The sequence below is a fragment of the Sodiomyces alkalinus genome (assembly GCF_003711515.1).
Source record: "Sodiomyces alkalinus F11 unplaced genomic scaffold SODALscaffold_6, whole genome shotgun sequence".
Classification (NCBI taxonomy): domain Eukaryota; kingdom Fungi; phylum Ascomycota; class Sordariomycetes; order Glomerellales; family Plectosphaerellaceae; genus Sodiomyces; species Sodiomyces alkalinus.
Genome location: NW_021167084.1, coordinates 2,476,779 through 2,489,876, shown reverse-complemented (window position 1 = coordinate 2,489,876; position 13,098 = coordinate 2,476,779). Strand labels below are relative to the sequence as shown.

General features: G+C 53.1%; 5 protein-coding genes across 5 annotated transcripts; 3 read left to right on the top strand and 2 right to left on the bottom strand.

Moving 5' to 3' along the window:
• Positions 1-30: 30 nt before the first annotated feature.
• On the bottom strand, positions 31-1,563 carry SODALDRAFT_360708 (hypothetical protein; the record flags this gene model as incomplete). The annotated part of the gene is made up of 9 exons (XM_028614301.1): positions 31-139; positions 371-429; positions 520-590; positions 653-713; positions 963-994; positions 1,134-1,199; positions 1,277-1,337; positions 1,437-1,458; positions 1,526-1,563. The coding sequence occupies 9 exons, from the start codon at positions 1,561-1,563 to the stop codon at positions 31-33; spliced, it is 519 nt and encodes a 172-aa protein (XP_028466148.1).
• A 2,857-nt stretch (positions 1,564-4,420) lies between these two features.
• Positions 4,421-6,744, top strand: SODALDRAFT_186828 (STE-domain-containing protein). The gene is made up of 2 exons (XM_028607100.1): positions 4,421-4,870; positions 4,952-6,744. The coding sequence occupies exons 1-2, from the start codon at positions 4,750-4,752 to the stop codon at positions 6,697-6,699; spliced, it is 1,869 nt and encodes a 622-aa protein (XP_028466147.1). The 5' UTR covers positions 4,421-4,749; the 3' UTR covers positions 6,700-6,744.
• A 457-nt stretch (positions 6,745-7,201) lies between these two features.
• On the top strand, positions 7,202-7,825 carry SODALDRAFT_186836 (hypothetical protein). The gene has a single exon (XM_028607101.1). It carries the CDS (start codon positions 7,305-7,307, stop codon positions 7,647-7,649), a length of 345 nt encoding a protein of 114 aa, XP_028466146.1. The 5' UTR covers positions 7,202-7,304; the 3' UTR covers positions 7,650-7,825.
• A 176-nt stretch (positions 7,826-8,001) lies between these two features.
• Positions 8,002-8,989, bottom strand: SODALDRAFT_351412 (hypothetical protein; the record flags this gene model as incomplete). The annotated part of the gene is made up of 2 exons (XM_028613535.1): positions 8,002-8,598; positions 8,669-8,989. 2 exons carry the CDS (start codon positions 8,987-8,989, stop codon positions 8,002-8,004), a joined length of 918 nt encoding a protein of 305 aa, XP_028466145.1.
• A 375-nt stretch (positions 8,990-9,364) lies between these two features.
• Positions 9,365-11,861, top strand: SODALDRAFT_296959 (ATP-dependent RNA helicase dbp9). The gene is made up of 2 exons (XM_028608812.1): positions 9,365-10,790; positions 10,904-11,861. Exons 1-2 carry the CDS (start codon positions 9,617-9,619, stop codon positions 11,572-11,574), a joined length of 1,845 nt encoding a protein of 614 aa, XP_028466144.1. The 5' UTR covers positions 9,365-9,616; the 3' UTR covers positions 11,575-11,861.
• Positions 11,862-13,098: the final 1,237 nt, after the last annotated feature.

Genomic DNA, 13,098 nt, shown 5'->3' with positions numbered 1-13,098 from the left:
GCATTCCACAAGTGGTGTAATGTAGACCATTTAAGAATGCATTGTCGTGTAGGAAACAATCGACAAAGTGCTGGATGTCCGACTAGCTCGGTTCTCGAAGGCGACGGCGTAGATCGTAGATGACGCTCTAGTGTTGTTCCTTGCGAAAACACCGACCAATTTTATTTTCGGACGTCGTCGAGTCGCGTTCAGTCAACGGGTTGGTTTTTCTCGCTTCGGTTATGGCTTCATGAGTATCTGAACGCGTCAAGATACCTACCTAGGTAATCATCTTGCAAATTGGCCTCTAGTTACTCTCGCAGTTACTACTCGCAACGAAGCACACCGTACTAGTGGCTTTGTATTCGTACTTCGCGCTCGTAAAGGACACGGATTGGCGGGACGGTTGATAACAATCCCTAAAAGTTGGTAGACGTGCATTGCAGGAGGCTGTGCTTCTGAGTGATGGAAGTACGTTGTATTCGTACGTTGTATTCGTACGTTGTATTCGTACGTTGTATTCGTACGTTGTATTCGTACGTTGTACTTGGTGTAGACTTCATCCGTACCAAAGTTGGAGCGCCAGATGTGTTTCAGATGGACAGGGCCATCTTATCCTAGCTGTGTGGCTGCTGCCCACCGGTTGTGGCTTTTAAGAGGCGTTCGTCGTCACATGAGCACTTGTAATGAGAAGAGGCGTCAATGCCCCTGGTGACCATGCCATCTATGGTCAACTATTGACGTTAAGAACCACGCTTAGTTACTACGGCTGGTGCTCATGGGACGGAGGAACGGCCTACTGCGGGGCACGTCAAAAATGTAAAATTAAACGGGAAAAAGCCTTTGGGTGGATGGATGCGCCCAACTCATCATGAACAAGATGACCCTTATTACACTCTCGAATTCTCATACATGCACATGGTTGGGACCTTCGGAGGGGATACTGACCTCGGAGACGTAGGTTCTTAGGAAACAAGTCGAACCCAGCCCAGGGGACCAAACGTTCTTCTCTTAACTGTGTTGTCAGCCACGAGTCATCAATGGCTGCATACCTATTCGATGCCGAGTATTACCTACAACGTACCGTACATATGTACGAATACATATGTGAAAAGCCATCAGGCCATTTTGTGCAGCTTTCCCGAAGTACATACATAGTTTCGCTTCGCTACCTAGGTAGTGGAGTTGGTCGTCGTGGGTACTGTACAGTCTCTGTGCGACTGCCGACAAGCGATATTAGCTGTGGAGATGGGTCAACGCCCAGATTGTTTGGTTTTGCCCCTTTTGTTTCCATCACCACGAAGAAGAATCACGCGCTGAACGGGCGGGACGTTGAATTGCCAGAGATACAGAACTTTCTGAAAATCGGTGGCAGAGAACCATGCCCGATAATTCACTCGGCAATTCTTGTCTGCTATCGCTGCTGGGAGTTAACTGAGGTGTGTAGCCTGACAAACGATTTTCTTCCGTTCTCTCGTTCTGCCGAACACAACATTGTGTACCTGAATGGGCGAGTCGAAACTGGCTTCCCATTAAATCGCTTTACCTGTCTTTCGTTGCGATTACGAATAGATGACCAGGCATGGTGATGGTCCTCACCAACTGAGAAGCAATCTATCATCTACTTTAAGCATTCCACAAAAGAACTTCTCACGGATACCGTTGATGATGAAAATTCGGGATATCAGTATGTAAGGGTAAAAATGGCTCGGTTAAGGCAACCAGTAAATACAACTACGATCAGCAAATTCTCAGGTAACATTGGATCTAGCCCAACCTTCGTATGTACTTCTCCCGGGGGGGGAGGGGTTCCGAATGAACCCTGTCAATAACACGCGGGCATCCTTCTTAAGATGCCATCTCGGCAGTGAGTACGGACGAAGACGAGTAATTTTTGCCCCTTCCTTGTTGAACACAGCATGTTCTTGGCTGAGCTTCGGAAGACAGGAACTTTTTGTCTGTTGTGTCTAATATCTATCATTCCCTCGATACACGCGAAGCTCCATGAGACTCCCAACAACTGGTAAACTTTACCACACGGCCCACACGGCTTACTTACTGCCACCCAAAGCTTCTCGTCTGACATCAGAATCCGTTGCACTGTCGCACCGCGAGCTCGCCAGAGGCACTACCATTATAAGAATGGCAAATGTATGGACGCAAGACGACGGCTCAATGTAGTTTATACGGAGACAAGATGTATAAGTGCCTCGAAATCATGCGGTTCCAAACACATCCGCGTCTGGGAACAGGACCTAGCCATGTGGGAGGGAGACAAATGTGCCTTTTGTGATATAGTCCCTCCATGGGATGAACTGAACTGCCACTGCCCCCCTGCGTTCCAGTGAGGCCCTGCTCGCCTATTCCGAAGGTGAAAGGGTGGAACAACATGATCTTAACTACTGGTCTAAGTCCATCCTTATGCCTTTTGTCGGATAAACTTGTACGAACTGAGCGTGTTGATAGAAGGTCTATATAATTCCGCCCTAGTATCGTCGGAAAGAATTGTCAAAGGACCTTGGGACCTGTGGTGTAAACATGGCAGAACCAATACGCTCAGCCTTCGTATCATGTTAGCGAAGGTACAGCGTAGAAGATAGGAGAACAAGGACGAAGTACGAAGTAGCGAACAAAGGGAGAGAAGGCCATGAAGGAAGCGATTGGTGGGGCGTACTTTTGGAGCTCAATTATCATAATAAACTAAGGTATACTGATAAAACGGAGGTACCTATTATAGAGGGAGGATTGATGTGCTTCATCTATTGCACCTATGCCGTATACCTGGGAAATCATGAAAAATACACTCCCACTTAGCTGCCAAACATGGGTATTCGCTGAAATGCTTTGGAGGCTAACCATACTTATAATCTATTCATCTTTTCTGGAATCCACAGCCAAACAGGAAGACCACTTCGCCAGTGACTCCCTAAGGTAGGTATGGCATCCATGACCTTTGTGTACAGTGCGTACTGCGGGTGAATAACACAGTGCAGAGTGCTTGGTAACATATGAGGGTAGGATTTGCCGAGGAGTAGGTACCTTTTATAGATTGTACAGATTTCTAAGCTGAACTAATGTACTTCTCAAAGCCCCCTGCTCAATGCACCAAGAAAGGAAAAGAAACCGTTACGACAAGAAGACATCGTACCTTATATAAGCCATTTCTTGTGATATCTTAACCATTTAGGGAATACTTCGAAGTAACTTTTGAATTTGTCCTTCTGGAACTGTCCCCATGTTACTACGAATATTCTACGAAGCAATTATTATAATATTGTGTTGGTTATTGTTGTATGGTTAGGTAAAAGGAAATAGAATAGCGATGCTTTGTGGGAATTGCTGCCAAGACTGGCAGAAGGGTCTGTGCAATCAAGTGGGCCGAACAAGGTGTTCAGCGATCAGCTTCCATCTACGGTCATGTACCTAAGGTACCTGGTAGTTTAATGTACAGGTATCTAGGTACCTTATGCATGAGGTATGTATAGGTACAGATAAGACTTGTGCTTTATCCCATCGGTTCTTGCTGTCTCCCCCCGTCCATGATCCCCTGTCCCCTGTTCCTGCCCACCCCTGGAGAGGAGGAAGTACATTTGAAAGTATGTAAGGTACTTCGTTTGTGCGAATACCGACGCACAACGTAGGTACCTTACGTACAGTCTGGGCGTTCTCTGCTCTCTGCTCTCTGCTCTCTGCAGTGGGCATATCCCCCACCCACAACTGGCACAACCAGCTAGCGCCTGTCCCCCTTTCTCACCCTCTCTGTCGCTCGCCCTGCCCCATCCAGCCGTTCCGGCTCTCCCTCGCACCCAATCCTCTCCGCACCCCCTCCCGTCAAAATCATTAAACCCCAGTCCTTTCCCTCCTGCGATCTCCCTTCTTCGCAAAGTCTTTTTTTTTCCTTTCCCTTCTTTCGTTTCCTCTCCCCTCCCTTGTTTCCATTCTCTATCTCGGCCTCCCGCCCACGACTACCGGGACCGTACACCAACCCCCCCTTTCATTTCTCACCTCAACAGAAACCCACCCGAACCACACTCTCTTCAGCGCCGACGCATCAGGCAGGAACCACTACTCGGCTTGTCTATTGTCGCGGATTCTCATCTTCCCATCGTTAAACAAACACACCTTCCTTCGATTCCGACCGTGCCACGAGCTGAGCTGCGTGCTTCCACGGTAGCTTCGAAGTGTGGTTCTTCTGTTGAGCCTATTTATATTCTCTTTTTCTACCTGCTCTGTGGTATACTAGTTGCGACTTGGCGCCTTAATGCTCTCCCAGCCTATTGTCTGTCCTCTTCACATCAACCACCATCTGTTCCGACCCGAACTTCACGCCATCATCCATCGATATACCGCATCACCTTGGTCCACACGTACTGGAACGCCCACCATTCGCTTGACGCCGAGTTGTGGAGTGTACTAAACCACACTGTTGAACATATACTCTCTTTGTTTCCTATTTTTTCCGTCTCCCGGGCTGGACTCGATTTTATACCGTTATTCTCGTCTTTATTTTCCCGCCCTACGATAAGGGCGACGCCAATGCTCTGAGAGCATATAGTTTCCTCACACAAGCGTATCGACACCGACCGATCACTTCATCTCAAGTCTTTCTCCCTTTTTGAGACGGACCGTTCCATATTGGGACACCGTTATTGGCTAGTGGTGTCCTGGCGGGAAACGTTCACCACCCAACCACCGTTCTTCTAGCGACAACCGCCACCTAGAGAACTCAATTGCGCAAGCGCCCCCGTTACCCCCCCACTAGCCGCTCAAATGTACTCCCAGCAAAGTGCAAACATGGCGTCGCAGAAGCCCGAAACTTTCATGTTGAGCGCCGAAGCTCAAAAGGCCCTGCCAGATGACGCGCAACAAGCGCTACAAGAGGTTGATCGCCGTATGTACCACCGAAGGGCTCGTCGAGCTTTACCTTACCTTATTTCGGTCACGTCCCACTTACTGACAATCTAACTCGTAGTGAAATTCTTCCTTATGACCGCCCCTGTCGACTGGGACCACAGGCAATACATTCGCCGTTGCCTCCTCCCCACCGGCGAATACGTTTCTTGTGTCCTCTGGAACACCCTCTTCCACATCACTGGCACGGACATCGTGCGATGCCTTTCATTTCGTTTCCAGGCCTTCGGCCGTCCTGTGAAGAACTCGAAGAAGTTTGAAGAGGGCATCTTTTCGGACCTTAGAAACCTGAAGTCCGGTACCGATGCATCGCTCGAAGAACCTAAGAGCCCCTTTCTCGACTTCCTTTACAAGAATAACTGCATTCGCACGCAAAAGAAACAGAAGGTGTTTTACTGGTACAGTGTACCCCACGACAGACTCTTCCTCGACGCCCTGGAGCGAGACCTTAAGCGGGAGAAGATGGGCCAAGAAGCCACCACTGTCGCGGTGAGCGAACCGGCTCTGTCGTTTCAATACGACTCGTCTCAGTCTCTCTACGAGCAGCTCACCAAGGCTCAACAAGCAGCCTCTTCGTCCTTGGCCGCTCAACAGCCCTCTTCTTTTGCTCAGTCGCAGTCAACTTCACCCGTCGTGAGGGAAGTGGACTCGATGCCCCCGCCGCAGATGATCCCTCAGTCGATGCCGCAGTCGATGCCTCAGTCGATCCCTCAGTCGATGCCCCTTCAGTCGATGCCGCCGCCCATGTCGATGACGCCCCAGTCCATGCACCCTTTAGGCGATGGGATGGACGCCATGGTGTCGTACGAGACGATGGCCATGTCCCAGGCCATGCCTCCTCAGCAGATGGTCAAACGGGAGACTGATTATGGCCGTATTCAGTACACCCAAAGCGGCATCCCCGTCACTGCCGGTCACCACCAGAGACACGCCTCGATGCCCGCATACACCCTCGAGTATTCACCTGCTCCCTCGTTTGTCTCTTCGCAATTTGAAGACTACAGCAATCGGGGCATGTCCTTCGAGCCTATCACACCTCCCCAGCAAAGCATGGGACTTGCCGCCGAACCTGCCTACATCGCCAACGAGGAGACCGGCCTCTACACCGCCATCCCTGATCATCTGGGTGCGGGCATGAATGCGCTCAATGGACTGATTCTGCCGCCGTCAAATTTCGCCGCGCCCCAATTCTCGCGAGGCTATGGTCCCGCCAATGTCTACTCTGTGTACGAAGGATCGCCGACGTACAAGCAGAGGAGACGGCGTTCGTCCATCCCCCCAACTATGGCAGGTGTCCCTGTGGCAGGGGGCCAGACACAGGCAGCCCCCTATCGACCCTCGGACCTCCGTCGGTCTGTGTCTGCCTCTGTCGGACCTGTTGCAGAATGCGAGGAGCATGGCGAGAACTCTCCTCCTGGCCTTTCCTATAGCACAGCCACGTCTGCCCGTTGTCACGAGCAGCACAAGGATGTCGTCGATTTGTCTCGACATGGAACGCCTCTGTCCAATATGGAAGGCAGCCCGTCCATGAACCCTATGCCCATCCAGCAGCACGAGTATGCTCCACTGACGGCAGACAGCATGGCGGGCGAAGGCGCCATGGCCGCTGCTCCTCGGTCTGTGATGCAAGCCCCCAGCGGCGCTGTGCGGCACCGATCAACTTCCGTCATGGAAGTTGGACCGTATCCGCAGAAGTCACACACCTGTCCCATCCCTACGTGCGGCCGTCTGTTCAAGCGCGTGGAGCATCTCAAGAGGTACGTCCACCAGTTCACTCACATCAACTCGTCTGGCATCACGGTATTCTGACCAACCGCATCTAGACACGTGAGAACGCACACCCAGGAAAAGCCCTACATTTGCCCACATTGTAGCAAGGCGTTTTCTCGATCAGACAACCTAGCACAGTATGTCTTCCCCCCCAATTTTGCCTATTTTTTTTCTTCTTCACCCACCGAACCTATCAGCGATGGTAGCATCGAACTAACCTTTGGATTTTCTCTCTCCAGACACAAGCGGACTCATGACCGTGGCGACAGTGCCGAGGCGCCCGTCAACTACTCTGGCGAAAAGGAAGAAGAGTTCGTCAGTGAAGACCAGCTGCAATCCCAGGAAGAATCTTCGCCGCTTTCCGAGACGTACGGCAACAACGGCCTCCACGCCATGTCCCATGAAGGGTCCCACCGTACCGGTGTGACTGCGGAGCATACCTACAACAGCCTGCAGACCCTCAGCATGCCGATGACTCTTAGTCACCAGGCTATCAACACTGAAGTTATGTGAATATGGTCATGGCTGCGTGGGACTTGGGCTGAGGCGTTTTCGACCGGATTTGCTGTGGATTTGCATGATAATAGACGGTGGGATTTTTCTGATGAATGGCTTGACGTTTTCTATTGGGTTATATTCTCTTCATGCGGCCTCCTTGTTCAGTCATAGAGAGGTGGCTTATTTCATGTTTAAGCGTTCTTTTTTCCCCCTCACTTTTGCCTGTTTTTCCCTCTCATGGTCCATGGGGAATGGATATGGAGGAAGAAACAGGCAAAGCGCATATGACCTTGCGGGGGTGCAAGACTGTCCTCTCGACCTTTTGTGAGATGGAAAAAGAGAGAACGAACGCTGTGTATATATTCATTTCTCTCTTTCTCTCTCTCTCTTCTATGTTTCTCTCTTTTCTCTTTTTTTTCATTCTCTTTTATTCTCCTTTTTTGTTGTGTACATGTGGCTCGCCTCGGACGACCACACTGCTCATGGGGTAGGGGAAGATGATACCATCGAGATGTCGGGAGACGATTACTACTGTCCCATCAGTCAGCCCGTAGTGGTCACATATAGGTGTTGCTCCGCATCGAGTGCAAAGGTGTCGGTGAATATATCAAAGAAAATTTGTTCCGAGAGTTGTTGGCCCCGATGTGTAGAGTAAAGATACGGGCCTTTTTTTTCTTCGTTTTAACGATCTTCGGAGAACACAAACAACCAGGGTATCTTCAAAGTGTTGAATTTCCTCCCCGCTAGCTGCTTGCTTTGAATAGAACGACCAAATAGAACTTGAAACCTTGGGCCAGCTAACCAACCATGAGATATATGATCCTCCCCGTCTGAAGCCTTCGTTCATCGCCGGCCTCTTTTCCCGGCTCCAGCCCTACCGGGCCCAACCCGACCGACCGAGTCCCTCCCGCCACTCCCTTCGATGGCTCGAACATCCCTCTCGCTCAGGCGCAGCTGGGCGCCTTTCAGCCTCCCGACGGCGGGGGCATCGACGGCCTGGTCCCGTCTCGGCCTGGCGGGAGCGAGAGTCTTCTTGTTCTTGTTGATGCTGCTGGGATGTTCGAGGATGATGCCGTTCTCCTTGGCCTCGCGGCGGCGCTTGTCGTCGCGGGCCTGGCGGGTGGCGAGGATGCGCTTGCGCATGGCCATGGGCATCTTCTTCTGGTCGTAGATGCTGTCGGCGCCGGCGAGGGACTGGATGCGCAGGTCGGTGGTCTTGTGGCGGAGGCGGCCGGCGGCGAAGGGTTTGTGGGCGGCGGCGGTGGAGTGGACGGAGCCCGGGGTGAGGGAGGCGAGGAGGTGGGATTCGGAGAGGAGGCGCTGGAGGGCGAGGTCTTGGGCGCGGAGGGTGCGCTCGTCTTCGTCTTCTGGGTCGGAGGGGGGTTCTGCGGGCGCGGGAACGGAGGAGGGGGTTGTGTCGGTGGATGGAGGGCGGGATGACTGTTTGGCGAGGTGTTGGTTAGTACTGGGGCGCCTTGACGGGAGAAAGAGAAGGCGCAGATGGACGGACCATGAAGGCTTTGAGCTCGCGTTTGCTCATGGAGACGGTCGGGTCGTGGGTGTTTGAGGATGTGTGGTCGATGACTTCCACGGACTGTTCGGACGAGCCATCTCCGTCATCTTCGTCTGATATGCCTCCCCACTCGGAGTCGTCGCTTTCGTCGGTGTCTGTCGCTAAATCATCGTCCGCGATCTGGGGGTTGGACTTTGGCTGCTCTGGCAAAGGCTTGAATTGGGCTTCGAAGTGACGTCGAAATATTGCTTGAGCCTCTTCTTCGGATATGGACAGTTCTGTGTTGCGCGACTTGCGCTTTCCAAGTACGGAGGCCATTTGGAGGCGGGGGGCTTTTTTACTTTTTTCCTTTTTACTTTTATGAACGACGGTGAGGCTCGTCGAGATGATACTCTTTTTTTTTTTTTTTTTTTTCATTAGGTGAACGACTGAAAATGGGAAGAGGGCGGGAATGGCTGCAAATGTACTCCGTACCTGATAAGGTAGGTAAGGTACCTTCCCTTATGGAGCTTGCTCTTATCAGTCTTCACTTCCATTGGCTTTAAGGGTACGGTACCCGCTAAAATCAGGCACAGTTTGGTTTATCGGGGGAATTGATAGCATCTCAGATGGGTGGGGCGGGGGATCGATAAGAAATTTTTCGTTGCAGGACGGACTGACCGTTGTATTGGTGCTCTGGTACCAGCGGCTTTCCGAGCTGAGAGAAGAAACACTCGACCTCAGTTCTTCCCAACCATCCCAACCATTGATCCCTACCCATCTTACTGCAGGCTAGTGATTGCGACTCAGTAAGACCCGGCAGAAGAGTATATGAACTCCTGGATGCAATAACAACACCCCAGTGACCGTTATATTCCGACGATTTTCAACTCCTCTCACTTCCCTCACCCTATCGATCCCACTACGACTCGTTCCTGGTCGACAAATCGACAACCCGAGGACAAAATGAAGCGCAAACTTGACGAGACCGAAGACCCCGAAAAGGGAACAAAGCCGAAAAAGACAGTCGAGGCGAAATCTTTTGGAGAACTAGACCTTGATCCCCGCCTGCTTCAGGGCGTCGCTGCACAGGGCTACCGCCATATGACCCCGATTCAAAGCACGGCCATTCCCCTGATCCTCGATGGGCGAGACGTCATTGCAAAGGCCGTCACCGGCTCCGGAAAGACGGCGTCATATCTGCTCCCCGTCTTGCAGAAAATCATTACACGAAAGGAGAGAGGGAGCGGGAAAGACGCTGCAGCCCCGGTCACGTCGTCACTGATCCTCGTGCCGACGAGGGAACTCGCCGATCAAGTATTCAAGGTCATCGAATCCCTCACGGTGTTCTGCAAGAGCATCCAGGCCGTCAAGCTCACCGACAAGCTCTCTGCCACCGTTCAGAGGAGTCTCCTCTCCACAAACCCCGACATTGTCATCGCGACACCGGCCGGCGCATGGACCAACGTGAGCAGCGGTGCCCTTCCCCTCGAGCATCTGGTCCACGCCGTCCTCGACGAGGCCGACCTCGTGCTCAGCTACGGCTACGAGGAGGACCTGCAGAACGTGGCTCGTTCGATGCCCAAAGGCGTGCAGACGATCCTCATGAGCGCCACACTGACCCCCGAGGTCCATACCGTCAAGGGGCTCTTCTGCCGGAACCCGGCGCTGCTGGACCTGGAAGAACCGCAGGGAGAAGGAGAGGGCATCGTGCAGTACGTCGTGAAGTGCAGCGAGGAAGACAAGTTCTTGCTCGCCTACGTCATCTTCAAGCTGCGGTTGATCCAGGGCAAGGTGCTCGTCTTCACGCAGGACGTCGACAGGTGCTACAAGCTCAAGCTCTTTTTCGAACAGTTCGGCATCCGGAGCTGCGTGCTCAACTCGGAGCTTCCGGTCAACAGCCGGATCCATGTGGTCGAGGAGTTCAATAAGGGCGTATACGACATTATCATCGCCTCTGACGAGAACGAGGCGCTAGGCGACGAGGAGAAGGACAAAGGCGGCGACGAGGAAGAGCAGGACAACGAAGGGGGGGAGGAGTCGTCAAAAACGACAAAGGCAGCAAAGGCGGACAAGAAGGGCAAGTCCAAAAAGAGAGAGAAGCCTTCGCGGAGGGATAAAGAGTTTGGTATATCTAGAGGTACGCGCCCCCCATGTCAGCCCAGGCCAGGCCAGGCCAACTCACTCTGCGCTTCTATTATGGGTCGTTGAACTTGCAGGCTGACTCGTATTCCTTCTCCACCTACAAAACAGGTATCGACTTCAAGAACGTCGCCGCCGTGGTCAATTTCGACCTCCCCACCAGCGCCAAGTCGTACATGCATCGCATAGGACGTACCGGCCGGGCGGGCCAGACCGGCATGTCCCTATCCTTCGTGATCCCCGAAGACCAGTTCGGCAAGCACCCCCACTCCATGGTCGACTCGGCCGAGCACGACGGGAAGATCCTCGCCCGCATCGTCAAGCAGCAGGGGAAGCTGGGGCGGACGGTGAAAGACTACCAGTTCGACCTGGACCAGGTGAACCGGTTCCGCTACCGCATGCACGACGCCCTGCGCGCCGTGACCCGCGTGGCCGTCCGCGACGCCCGCCTGCGCGAGCTGCGCCAGGAGATCATCAAGAGCGACCGCCTGCGGCGCCACTTCGAGGAGAACCCGCAGGAGCTGGCCCACTTGCGCCACGACGACCCCCTGCGCGCCGCGCGTACCCAGGCGCATCTGCGCCACGTCCCGGACTATCTTCTGCCCGACGAGGGGAAGAAGGCGCTCGCCCCCGAGGAGCTGGGGTTCGTGCCGTTGCGGAAAAAGAATGATCGGAGGAACGCCAGCCGGAGGGCCGGGGGGAAGAAGTCGAGTCATAGGGTGTTCAAGGTGGGGAGGAAGAAGAGTGATCCGCTCAAGTCGTTCAAAGCGAAGTCAAAATAGGGGGAGAAGGGGTCGTGGGAGAAGCGAATCTTAAGGTAGTTTTTGTCCTGTCCAAGTTTTATAAAGGTGTAGTAGTGCCGACGGTCACGCATGGGAAGACGAGAATACCACGATTGCCCGGCTTTACTTACCCTACGCATGCGTTGTGAACCGCGTGGTGCAGAGCGGGAGGATGAAGCTGATGCTGCTTTTCTAACTACCTACCTACCTACCTACCTACCTAGTAAGCATATCAACAAGGTGCTCGGGCGCAATGCGGCCTTCGTTTCCTTGACTTGCTCAGTTTTATCCGCTTGAAAAGCCGCAACTCAAACTCGAACTTGTCCGTCATCGCGTCGTTCGTTCTAAATCAACTAGTACTATACCCAGACCGCCGCTTAACGCCAGGACTCCCTCACGCATTCTACTTCTCGGGATCGTGACCACCAGAAAAATACACTTGGCCGACCTCATCTGCAAATATACATTACGATTGGTAATGATTCCTGTCCTGTCACCTCCACCGTCCCGCCGACATGACTACCCATGACAACGGATACTGCAAAGGACTGACTTATTTGGCGCCCTTGGCCTGCCCCTCCACAAAGTTGAGCGCCTCGTCGGTGGAAACGACGTCGATGCCAGATGTCTTGTTATGGAATGTAACACCATAGCACTTGTCGGCGATGTGCACAATTTCGGGGCGGAAGGTGGTGCAGATGAACTGGGTGCCCGCTTCGCGCGACGTGGATTCCAGGAGGGCAGCCACGGCCGTACGGTACTGCGCATCCAAGTTGGCGTCGACCTCGTCGAAGATGACCATGGGACTTGATTCGGTTTGCTGAAGAGCGAAGATGAGACAGAGCGCGCAAAGACCTAGCCGAGGTTCGTGTTAGCGATACTGCCTGCCTGAAAAAAAAAAAAAACCTGGACAAGAAAGGACAAGTTGCATACTCTTCTGCCCACCACTGAGCTGTTGGATCCGCTGCTGCTCGTCGAGCGTCTTGGAGTTGAAAGACACGCTAATGCCGACACCGGTGTAGTTCTCCACACTGTTCCGTTGCCGCTCGTCATCCGAGTCCTCCGGTTCGACTTGCCTCCGGTCGGTGCGGCGTTGGATGACGAGGCGCCCGTGGCCGGCCGGCACGAGCTTCTCGAAGACGGTGGCGAACTCCTTGGACACCTGTTTGAAGGTCCGTTCGATGGCCTCGTCCTTGCGCTGGTCAAGATGCGCCACCAGCTCCTCGATGGAGTTTTGCGAAGCATCGAGGTCCGCCCTCCGCTTGAGCAGCTGGTCCTGTTGAGACGTGAAACTGTTGTATTGCTCGAACGCTTTCTTGTTGACGTGCTGGTATTTCTTGAGCGCGTTGCGGACCTTTTTGAGTCTGGAATCGATCTGAAGGGAAAAAGGACATTGTTAGCATCCTCTAATCCGCAAAAGACAGGGGAGGGGGGCGGTGGCGGTGATCCGGTATTCCCTTACCTGTTTCGGATCCAAGTTCTCGTACTTGCTAAAGTCGTCGGGAAGAACGCCGAGATCGCGGA

Bases quoted from the DNA above. Each gene is read 5' to 3' on its own strand.
- SODALDRAFT_186828 (XM_028607100.1), top strand. From the start codon at position 4,750: ATGTACTCCCAGCAAAGTGCAAACATGGCGTCGCAGAAGCCCGAAACT. The intron at 4,871-4,951 runs GTATGTACCACC...TCTAACTCGTAG, and splicing joins GCTACAAGAGGTTGATCGCC to TGAAATTCTTCCTTATGACC.
- SODALDRAFT_186836 (XM_028607101.1), top strand. From the start codon at position 7,305: ATGCGGCCTCCTTGTTCAGTCATAGAGAGGTGGCTTATTTCATGTTTA.
- SODALDRAFT_296959 (XM_028608812.1), top strand. From the start codon at position 9,617: ATGAAGCGCAAACTTGACGAGACCGAAGACCCCGAAAAGGGAACAAAG. The intron at 10,791-10,903 runs GTACGCGCCCCC...CCTACAAAACAG, and splicing joins AGAGTTTGGTATATCTAGAG to GTATCGACTTCAAGAACGTC.